The 11,509-nt window shown below is 46.4% G+C and overlaps 1 protein-coding gene across 1 annotated transcript in view; it reads left to right on the top strand.

The window, feature by feature from the left end:
• Window positions 1-5,070: 5,070 nt before the first annotated feature.
• The window catches only part of SLC35D1 (solute carrier family 35 member D1), a 38,821-nt gene continuing 32,382 nt past the window's right edge, over window positions 5,071-11,509 (top strand). The window contains exons 1-6 of the mRNA XM_075936186.2: window positions 5,071-5,448; window positions 7,169-7,202; window positions 7,294-7,380; window positions 8,373-8,440; window positions 9,332-9,403; window positions 10,406-10,474. Of these exons, the coding sequence (XP_075792301.2) occupies window positions 5,264-5,448; window positions 7,169-7,202; window positions 7,294-7,380; window positions 8,373-8,440; window positions 9,332-9,403; window positions 10,406-10,474 (515 nt within the window). The 5' untranslated portion in view covers window positions 5,071-5,263. The remainder of the gene's footprint in view (window positions 5,449-7,168; window positions 7,203-7,293; window positions 7,381-8,372; window positions 8,441-9,331; window positions 9,404-10,405; window positions 10,475-11,509) is intronic.

Raw genomic sequence — 11,509 nt, 5'->3', positions numbered from 1 at the left:
TTTTGTCTTTTTTTTTAAATTTCCACACAGCTCCTCCCCACAACAAGCATGTCGCTGACCTGTGCAACCTTTCTTGTAAAATGACAAAGTAGCAAAGTTCATGTTCCTTTTGACATTGCTGCATCAAAGAGACAGCCAACTGTGTAGGCTCCAAAATGTACCTTTGTCTGCCCCATATCCCTGTTGGCTTTTTATGTATTTTTTAAAAATATGGACTTATTTTTGTAAATGTGGCTGGATCACCAATGAATGCCCGAATGGAGACAGCTTCCACCCATGCAAATCCTTCCTCTTGCCCGGTATAATCCTTCCATCCACCAGCACATTACATGTCACCCCAGCTCTCACTATAACCCCAGCACCTTTGCAGACTTCATGTGGCAGGTGAGATGAAGGCAGCTGGGAGTCTTTGGGAGTTAACCAGCTGGTGAGCATCTCTGGGGCACATCTGTCTTATCGCCGTTGATTAGCTGTGGGGAGTGAAAGAAGAGTATATCCCATGCTGGGAGCTCTTGGTAGGACTGGGCTGGTTGCCATTGCCCTGCAGGTAGATGAGTTTTTACCTGTTTTCTAGCAGAGCTCTCTGATGTGACTGAAGAGCAGTTTTGATTGGGTAGGCCAGTGATTAGAGTGAATTTCAACTGTTTGTAGAGCCAAGGCTGCCTGTGGGTGGGTAAGGCAAAGGCAGCTGGGAAACAAAGGCAATTAGTGAGCTGCTGAAGAAAGGGAGGTAAGTTGTGTGTAGTTTTCTGGCACTTGTAGCCAAAATAAGGCACATGGTGTGCTGCCAACATCACTGATAGCTTTTCCTCTGCCTGCAATTGTGGGGGCCCTCTGCCAAAGAGACTTCTACCTAGGGTCTGGTCTCGACTTGCTAGGAATGCAGCCTGCCAATGAAAGCCAGGCAGAGGGAATCCTTTGGTGGGAGAGGTATCCCTCGGGGAGCAGGTAAGAGCGACAGGAGGAAAAGACTCACCAGTATTTAATCCACGAGCATGGAGGAGGCTAGGTGATTTGGATGATGATAGTGAGACCAGAGTAGGAAGGAGAACTGGCTGCTTGCTGGAGTGGAGACTAGCTGCTGGCCACCTTGGGCAGCAAACAGTACTCCACTCAGATTCCCCCTATGCATTGAGATGAAGAACTATTATGTTGTAGTGGCAACCGGAGGTAAGGAACAGATCCCAATGTCTGAGGAAGAATCTTCTCCAAAAGCTGGGAGGCTCAGGGCCACTCTACCCAAGAAGAGGAGGTGTAGGATGCTGATGGTCAGGGACTCCCTTCTGAGAGGAATGGAGGCATCCATCTGCTGACCTGATATGATGTCCTGGGGCATGTGCTGCCTGCCTAGAGGCTGAAATGTTGCACAAAGCTTACCAAGGTTCAGCCAACCCTCTGACCACTACACCATGCTGCTTATCCAGGTATGACCCTGAGAAGATCAGCAGTGACAGAGTTGTGATCGCACTCATCACACCATGCTGGAGATGAATGCATGGCTGTGTAGATGGTGTCAATGGGTCGGCTTTGGCTTCCTTGGCCACATGTTGCTGTTTCAGAAAGAAAGTCTGCTTGGAAAGATGGGGTCCACCTGACCATGGAGGAAAAGAATATCTTTGCATGCCAACTTACCAACGTAGTGAGGAGAGCTATAAACCATGTTCCAAGAGAGCAGGCAAATATAGAAAAGGTGACCGTAACAGAGACCTTGATTTGGAGGGGGGACATGGAAAATTATAATGGGGTCAACAAGAGGGAAATCACGGGGGGGAATCTGCTTGACATCTTAGATGTTTATACACAAATGCAAGGAAGATGGGGAATACACAGGAAGAACTGGAAGTATCAGCCCATCAGCCTTCTTGATGTCATCTATTCACTTTCCTTCTCCACCAAGCAGCAGACCTACACTTTTCATTGTCTTTTCCTTGCTCCTACTGTATTTAAAGAACATCTTCTTATTCCCTTTTATGTTCCTTGTTAGTTGTAACTCAGTGTATTAGACTATTTTGCTTTTGCCCTACATTTTTGTGGTGTTCTGTACTCCTCATTAGCAATTTGTCCATGCTTCTACTTTTTATGAGATTCCTTTTTGATTTCCAGGTCATTAAAAAGACCCTGATGGAGACATACAGGTTGAAACTTGCTAAACCAGGATTCTCTGTATCGGCAACATCTGTGGTCCGGCACAGATGTTGCAGGATTAAAGTGTCCCAGTGAAGAACCAGCAGCAAGGAGCACTGCCTGCAGTGAGCTGCTGGTGGAGCCACACAGTGCATGGCAGTGGAGCTGAGCAGTGGGGCTGGAAGACCCAGCTGAGCAGTGGGGCTGGAAGGCAGTGGCTATCCTGCAGGTTTGGGAGCTGCCAAAGCAGCACCGGCAGGGTGTGGTAGCCATGCAGGGTCTGGATTTGCCGTGTGTGGCTATCCAGCAGGGCCCAGCACCACGGCACGTGGCTGCCCAGTGGGGTTGGCAGTGTAGCAAAGCCAACAGTAGGTAGGGAACTGGCTGGGAGGCCAGTGGGCCAGGCCAATTCGAGTCAGTGGCAGGGGAATCAGAAATGACTTCCCCTTATCCAGGAGTGGCTCAAGGCGGGCTGCAGCAGCAGTCCTTAGTTTGGATTAACTGTTACTCCTCCTGCAATGAGGTGTAACAGTTAATCCGAACTAAGGATTTAGTTTGGATTAACTTTTGACTGCTGTGTGTAGCCACGGGCAGTCAGTTTGAACTATGGGCTTCATTTGTAAGTTTGAGTGCCTACATTAGCCACCCTAGTTCGAACTAGGGGGCTAGTGTAGTCACACCCTTAGATATTTATAATCAGAAGATAGGTGAGGTCCCAGAGGATTGCAGAAGGGCAAACTTAATACTTCTCTTTATTTCTCTTTTTAATGATGACCCTGGGAATTACAAACCAGTCAGCCTAACTTTGATGCACAGAAAAATACTGTAACAGATTATCAATTTGTAAATACTTATGGGCAGGGCTCGACAAACTGCACGCACAGTTTGGGGCTGGCAAGCGGCTTTCGCCGCCGTTTGTGAAGCCCTGCCTATGGGACATAATGTTATAGGAAATAGCCAGCAGATTTGTCAAGAACAAATCATGCTGAATCAACCTAATTTCCTTCTTTATCAGGGTTACCTGCACTCCTTGGGAGAAGGAGTAGATGTGATATATTTCCGTTTTAGTAAAGCTGTTGACACAGTCCTATGACATTCTTATACAAACTAGGCAAATAAGGTCTAGATGAATCTACTATATGGTTGGTACGCAACTGTTGAAAAAGATCACACACAGAGTACTTATCAATCATTTGCTGTCAAACTGGTAGGGCTTATCTAGTAGGGTCCCAGGCATCAGTCCTGGATCTGGTACTAGTCAAAATATATTAATGACTTGGATAATGGTGGAGGAGAAATTATGCTTATAAAATGTGCAGATGATACCATTTTGCGAGAGGTTGAGCATGATTAGAATATAAAATAATCTTGACCAATGAGTCTGCATTCAAGATGAAAATCAGTGAACATAAGTCAGGGGTGGGCAATAACTTTTTGCTGTGGGCCACTTCAAAAATTTGTTAGTTATTTTTTAAAGTGGCCACGGGCCGCAATGGAAGGGGCAGGGCCTCAAATGGAAGGGGTGGGCTAGGATGCTTCTGGGCTTCCACACCCCCATGATTTGTGTGGAGGTGGGGAGCCTCTTTGCCCCCACGTCCCACCCATGCCCCTGGCTGTGGGAGGAGGCTTCCTGTGCTCTCCCTGAGGCTGTGTCCAGACTCAGGGTTTTTTTCGGGAAAAGTAGCCTTTTTCCGAAAAAACTTCACCTGCGTCTAGACTGCAGCCGCGTTCTTTCGAAATTAAATCGAAAGAACGCGGCTTTTCTTTCGACGGTGGTAAACCTAATTCCACGAGGAAGAACGCCCTCTTTCGAAAGAAGGCGTTCTTGAAAGCAAACAGGCTTTTTAGAAAGAGAGCATCCAGACTCACTGGGTGCTTTCTTTCGAAAAGCGGCTTGCTTTTTCGAAATTCCGCGTGCAGTCTAGACGCTCTCTTTCGAAAGAGGCTTTCGAAAGAGGCTTGCAGTCTAGACATAGCCTGAGGGTGGGGGAGCATGTGAAACCTCCTCCTGCCCTGTGAGGAGGGTGCAGCGCTTCTAAGTGCCGCATGATCCTCGCAGGGTGGAGGCAGGGAAAGGAAACTTTGCGCACACTCTCTGCCCCCACTCCACCCCCCCGCCTGATTGGCCTGGGGACAGGGGAGCATGTGAAGCCTCCACCCACCCTGCCAGGAGTGCATGGCACTTAGAAGTGCAGTGTGCTCCTTGCAGGGCAGAGGAGGTGTCCACTGCTCTCCACCTGCCCTCGGGCCCTAATTGGCTCTGGAGGTGGGGAGAGCGGCAGGGATTCCACCACCCGTATCAACCCGCTTGGTGGGCCAAATCCGGCCCCCAGAAGCCCTTTTGCTCACCTCTGACATAAGCACTCCCCACTTAGGAAGGAGAAATGAAATGAAATGCACAACTACAAAACGGGACAGCACTGAGCAGACATCAGTATTGCTGACCAGAAACTGGTCAATATGAGTCGACAAGGTAAGGCAGTTGCTAAAGAGGCTAATCCGTGTGGGGTGCATGAAGGGAGGTGTGGCCCCTGTCAAAGAGGAGGGTCTCCTCCTTCCCCCCAGCTTGCGGGAGACCTCCGCTGTAAAACAGGGGCCACTTCTAGGCACCACACTTTAGGAAAGATGTGGGCAAACTGGGGAGAGTCCAGAGCAAGAACAAGGACACCGGGTGCAGACACCTGAGCTGTGAGGAAAGGTGAACAAACACCGAGCACGTTTAATCGCGGGGAAAGGGGGAGAGAACCTGGTAACAGTCTCCGCGACAAGAGCCTCTGACCAGTTGTCAGGGCCGCTTTAGAGATCCCGGCCGAGGGTGGCCGGTGCAGGGGGGAGCCGTGGGCGCGCGGCGGTGGCAGGGCTGCGGGCACAGCTTGGACAAGCACCTGTCGCGGATGCTTCTCCCGGGTCCAGCCTCTGGCCGGGGACATCCCCAAGGAGCGGGCGAGGCTGCAGCCTCCCGCCTCCGCCGGCAGCACCGCGTCCGCTATCGGTGTCCGGCCAAGCGCCCGGGAGCTGCTCGCACTCCCCAGGCCTGGGCAGCGGCCTCCCCCGAGTCCAACCCCGCCGCTGCGCAGCGCCGCCCTCTGGGCCCCGCGCCCGGCGCCGCCCCCCGCCCGTCTGCCGCGCCCCTGCAGCCATGTCGGCCGCCGCGCGCAGACGCCAGGCAGCCGGGGCAGCAGCAGCCCCCGCCGGCGGAGATGAGGAGCCGGGCATGGCGGCCCCGAGCCTCAGCGTCTGCCTCAAGCTGCTGGCGGCGGCGCTCTACGGGTTCAGCTCCTTCCTCATCGTGGTGGTGAACAAGAGCGTCCTCACCAGCTACGGGTGAGCCGGGCCGGCCCGCGCGGGCACAGCTCGGCGCCGCCGCGGAAGCCGCGGGCAGGCAGCCGGGGCTGGTTGCACATTAACTCGTGCGGCGGGGCCCGGAGCCAGAGATGACTCGTGGTAGCACCGGGGGGGAGAGAGGGAGGCTGCGCATCCGCATCTCCCCTCCCCCCGTCAATATTTTAAGTGCTCAATGGGGTGCCCCAGGCGCCTCCTAAATGGGGAGCCCCCTGCCCTCTGGGTGGCGCTGTGCACGTCCTAAATGGGGAGCCCCTTTGCCCTCTGGGTGGCCCTGTGCGCCTCCTAAATGGGGAGCCCCACGTGCCCCCCTTGCCCTCTGGGTGGCCCTGTGCGCCTCCTAAAGGGGGAGCCCCCTTGCCCTCTGGGTGGCCCTGTGCGTCTCCTAAAGGGGGAGCCCCCTTGCCCTCTGGGTGACCCTGTGCGTCTCCTAAAGGGGGAGCCCCCTTGCCCTCTGGGCGGCCCTGTGCGTCTCCTAAATGGGGAGCCCCCTGCCCTTTGGGTGGCCCTGTGCGCCTCCTAAATGGGGAGTCCCACGTGCCCCCCTTGCCCTCTGGGTGGCCCTGTGCGCCTTCTAAATGAGGAGCCCCCTTGCCCTGTGGGTGGCCCTGTGTGCCTCCTAAATGGGGAGCACTCCTGCTCTCTGGGTAGCCCCCTGCACCTCCTAAATGTGGTGATCCATGTGCCCCCCTGACCTTCTGGGTGGCCCCTCTTCACAGCCTCCCCCATTGGCCCCTGCTCTGAGCAATATTCACCCCATGCCACTAGGCTCAGGGAGGGAGTTACAGCACTGAGAAGGGGAATGTAGGGGGGTAAGAACCTGATAAATATCCCAGTGGGGTGGGCATGGGCTAGGGCACCCCCCCCCCCCCACACACACACACCTTCCCCTTCTGCAAACACAGGGGTGAAGGCATTTGCCCCTTTCTGCCTTCTGGCTGCAGATCGTGGCTGTGTGTGTTTGGTGCCTCAGTTCTGATCCCACCCCCCAGCTTAGGTGCAGACTAAGGATGTTAAGTATTGTGTAATTGACTAATCGAATAGTTGTTGCATTTTTGCATTGACTATTTGATTAGTCAGTAGGGCGGCGCTGCCTCTTTGAAACACTGTGATGGTATTTCAAAGAGGCAGTGCCCCACGGAACCCAAGATCAGCTATGCAGCGCTGCCCCTTTGAAACGCTGCTTCAGTGTTTCAAAGCGGCAGCGCCACATGGAGCACAGGACCCCAGGCTCCGCACAGCACTGCCGCTTTAAAGTACCCCGGTCTTCCCCCCCCCTTGCTTGGAAGTGACATGGCTGACACTCATTGCTGCACTAGGGTGGTGCATGGTTCCGATGAGCTCCCCAGGTAATTGCTAATTGCTGGGGGGGTTCTGCTTGTGTGGAGCAGGCTGGGGTGCCGGTCCTCTTCCTGAAAGGAAGTGTTCAGAGCATCTAAGACTGTGGGCCATGGGAGAACAAACCTTTAGCATGCCAAAGCTATAGGGTCATGGGCATTGAATGCTCTTAAGTAGAGAGATACATCCAGCCTTTTTAAACTTTGGCCTGGAAATGTTTAATGCAGATATGGCAAAGTAAAGGAGCCACCTTTGAAAGGGGGGCAGATTATATTTTTATGTGATCTCTCTCTCTCTCTCACACACAAATGTGTTTGAAAGTATAATGTTTAATTTACTGACTTTTGTATTTTTTTATCTATAGATTTCCCTCCTCACTATGTGTTGGATTAGGCCAGGTTAGTTGGATTCCTGAATATTGCATGCTTTTAGCAGTGTATGGGAGGGGTCTGTGGGTGAAACAGTGAATGTTTTGTGCTCCTCTTACAGATGCTGGCCACCGTGATTGTGCTTTGGGTGGGAAAGGCGCTCAGGGTGGTGAAGTTTCCAGACTTCGACAGAAATATACCTCGAAAGGTAAAATGTTTTTCCCCCATAGTGTCAAATGTAAATGTAATGTACATTGGTTATAACACAATCCTTACTATCCTTTTAAGGTCTAACAACTTTAACATGTGAATATTCTCTAAAAAGTTCAGTAACATCTTTTAGCTCAACTTGAAAGAAATAATGCATTTTATTTAAAAATATATTTTATTAATCAAATATAACTTGGTTTCTGCCATATTACATTCTGTAATCAACACAGATTTTTGCTGTGTAACACAGTTGTTGTATCATCTATTTATTTTTCTATTCTCATGCACATCTATTTTCCCAGCCTATGTTCCCTTTTGTTTTAAAGACAATATCTATATTCAACCAAAGATGTTCGGTTGATGTTTCATAAACTATTGCTTAAGATAAATTCATTTTTCAAAAGTATGTTGTAACTCAATGTTTCTCAACCTTTTTTTTATAAACTACCCCTTTTTCAAAAAAAAGTACCCCCTTTAAAAAAAAATAAGTACCCCCAGTACCTACTGTTTTCAGATACACACAATTTTTTTCTACCATTGTGACACATTTGTTTAAACAATTTAATCGTAGCTGGGTGGTCAATGACATTTTTGGGTGTAAAAAGTACAAAAATAATAAAGTGCTGTAAAACTTAAAACAAAAATTAATTTTTCTCCAAATTTCAGTTGTGTTGACGTACCTTCCAGACTTCTCTCAAGTACCCCTGTGGATACTCATACCACTGGTTGAGAGAGACTGTTGTAACACATGCTTTAAAGTAGACTGCACAAATGTCCTTGCTTGTCACCATACTGAGATACTTCCCTATTTGTAAGCTGTTGTTATAGAGTCACTGCTTTATTGTATTATCTGAAGTCTGAATGTGTGTAAGAGAACTGTCCATTTCAGGATGAAAGAATTCTGGTCATGTAACTATGTTCCTAATGAATGGGTAGTTCTCTAGCTGTCTTTAATTGTTTATTGACCATTGTCCTCTTATAATTTTCTAGACATTTCCACTACCTCTGCTTTATTTTGGGAACCAAATCACAGGACTGTTCAGCACAAAGAAACTGAAGTATGGAGAACTTTTATCATTTAGTGAAGTTATAATGTACTAAGATTGTATATAAAGGTGAAACTAATCTTTAAAATCAACATGAGCTTGATTTGTATCATGGAATGAGGGTTAAAAACTATTTGATAATTAGGAATCTTTTTGTTGGCCTTGGATTGTGCAAGATTTAAAAGGGCCATAAATTATAAAGTGCCACTTTATTGACTGGCATTTACTGATCTCTCAGTGTCTCCAGTGAAGCTAATTCTTATGATCTTAGAGCAGTCTCTTTTCTTATATTTAACTAGCATCTGGGGAGACACAAGAAAAGGAGAGGGGAGAGAGTCTACTAAGAGCTCTACTGAAGCAAGGGGCGGGGAAGAGGGGAAGAAGAGGGAGGAACTAGTATGACTTACATGTTTTGAAAAGACACAATTTTGAGGGAGTGTGTGTGTGTGTGCGGGGGGGACGACGGGGACACCCACAATCAACTTCATGGAAAACTGTTTTCATTATGATACAAATTGATGACTTTGAGTTGAGCAGAGCCTTAAGATAAATAGATACATCTGGTAATAAATATAATCAACACTCATTTGTTACTCTGCATTTCATAGATTTGAGCTTGAAAATATAAAATCTAATTACTGTTAGTCTGGAAGTAACATGTAACATACTACATACAGCTGGTAGGAGTAGTCTTTCTCCTGTGAAATACAGGTATGGGCTATCAAATTGATAGCTGGAGAGATGTCATTGAATCCTTACTGTCGTGGCAGTTTTGTTTAGCGCTTATCTTAGTTCCTATAAAAGAATTTGGCATTGATTCAAAGTATTACTGTGGGATGAGTTTGGAGTGTCTCTGGCATTTGTAATTATTTTTCCTGTTTAATCTTATTTTTTCTGTTGCAGCTTGCCAATGTTCACAGTTCTGAGAAGGTTCTCTATTCTGTTTACAATGTTTGCTGAAGGAATTTTACTCAAGTGAGTTATTGCTCATCAATTAACCTTTTTGTCATGTTATCTTTAAGATTGTAAAAGTGTAATGCACACACCTACTGACAGTTACAAAAGTACTTGCAAACATTTTACTATGCCTTTGTATGTGAAGGATTTGTGCACTCTGATTTAACTGGCCGTAAATTGGGATTAGGAAATTTGGGGGTAAGGAAGAGAGAAAGCGCACACAATACATTGTTGTATTTAAAAAAAACCACAGTTGTGCTAAATGAGTCTTTCACCTTCGTGTTTATATCAAAGAAAAAAATCATCTAATGCATTACATTTATATATTTAACTATAAACCTAAGGGAGGAGAAAAGTTAAGATTCTTACATTAATAAGGCATTTTCTATGTTGCTTCTTAATCATACTTGTCGCTGGGCTGATTCCACTGTAGATTATGTTCCTCTGACAGATGGTTTACACACAATTAATTCTCTATAGTGGGGGTGTACTGTATTTTGGCTGTCTTGGATGAGGTCAAGGCTCTAGCTTCATTATATTGATGCAGTTCGATTCTAACAATGTTTACTTGCAATGTAGGCAGGATCATTAGTTCCTTGTGTATAGGTGTCAGTCTTCCTACCCTGTAATTCTCTGAGTGGGAGGCTATCCCAAAGAGTTTCTTATGAGGGTCACTCACTCTGTGTATTACTGATGTATTTCCCTTATCTCCCTCTTTTGAATGTCATTTGTTCATAGACTAGTCAGTGGTAGTGGCCAGTCATCCCGGGCTCCACGCAACACTGCCACTTTGAAATGTTGTGGGAAGCACGGTGCCAGCAGAGGACTGCTTGAGTCCCCTGCTGGCCCTGTGTATCCGCAGCCCTTTTGCCTTTGAAGTGTAGCAACAGCCCTGCAAATTGCATCAACTATTCGATTAGCCTATTAATCTAAATTTAGCATCCCTAACTGTGATGTGTCCCTAACTGTGATGTGAAAATTGAACTGTGATATATTAAAGTTCTTGTGTCTTTATTTCAGGAAGAAATTTTCGTGGGGCATTCAAATGACAGTGTTTGCAATGATAATTGGTGCATTTGTAGCTGCTAGGTAAGACTTCCAGCTTTTATCCATTCTACTATATATTACACAGTTGTTTACATTTTATATTATGACAATTTGTCTTTGAAATGGCTTGTAGAGAGAATGTCAGTAAGTTTACAAAGTTAATTAGAATTAATAAATTTTAATAATGTAAAGGTGGCACTTTAAAAGATGAATAGACCAAGTAGAAAATTCTAAACTTGAAAGCATAACTTGTCCTTGTTCAGCTTCCACTTTTTTTCACTGTCTGGGATGATTATGGGAAAGCTGTGATGTAGATAGTGGTAGGATGCGCTATGGCCTGGTCTGAATTTGATGTTCTGCTTATTTGGTTAAGGGTATGGCTTTATTTGTACTTATAACTGTATCAGTAAAAGCCCTGGTGTAGATGCCGTTATATTGGTATTAAGGTGCCTTTTATCAGTATAACTTATTCACCTTCTAGAGGGAGTAATAAAGTATATTGGGACAAGCTCCTGTATATCAGTATACTTGAAAAAGTGAAAGTGATATTATTTTATAATATAAACAAGGCTTAAGTCGTCATATCAAAGCTTAATTTTAAATAGTTTATGATCCTTTTACATGGATGTTTTGAAAGCAGTGAACACATTGAATTTAATTGTCTGGACAAAGTAAGTAGAAAAACTCATTTTACCTGTGAGAAGACTAGATAGCTAGTTAATGGTATAATGTTTGTTTTTCATTTTTTTTAAAAAGTTCAGAATTAGAGAAGATGGTGGACTGCACTCTCTCAGGAGTCATTCCACTGATATCAAGGGGACTGCTCATGCTAGTAAAATTAAACATGTATAAGATTTTTGTGCCATTTATGGGGATCGGGGCTTTAGTTTGTTCAATAAGTTGTGCTGAACACAGAATTTGTGATATAGAGTTTTAGCTCAGTGCCTCAATTGCAGAGACTGGCTTACAAGGTAAGCTCTCTGGAAATGGCTTTTTTACATTTTACATCAGACAAAATATAACATGGAGGAGTTTTGTAAATGTTACAGTCTGAGCAATTTAAAATCTTAATTTCCC

This window comes from Pelodiscus sinensis, chromosome 9, assembly GCF_052426305.1.
Source record: "Pelodiscus sinensis isolate ZL-2025 chromosome 9, ASM5242630v1, whole genome shotgun sequence".
Classification (NCBI taxonomy): domain Eukaryota; kingdom Metazoa; phylum Chordata; order Testudines; family Trionychidae; genus Pelodiscus; species Pelodiscus sinensis.
The sequence above is the reverse complement of the archived record's forward strand: the minus strand, read 5'-3'. Positions and strand labels throughout refer to the sequence as shown.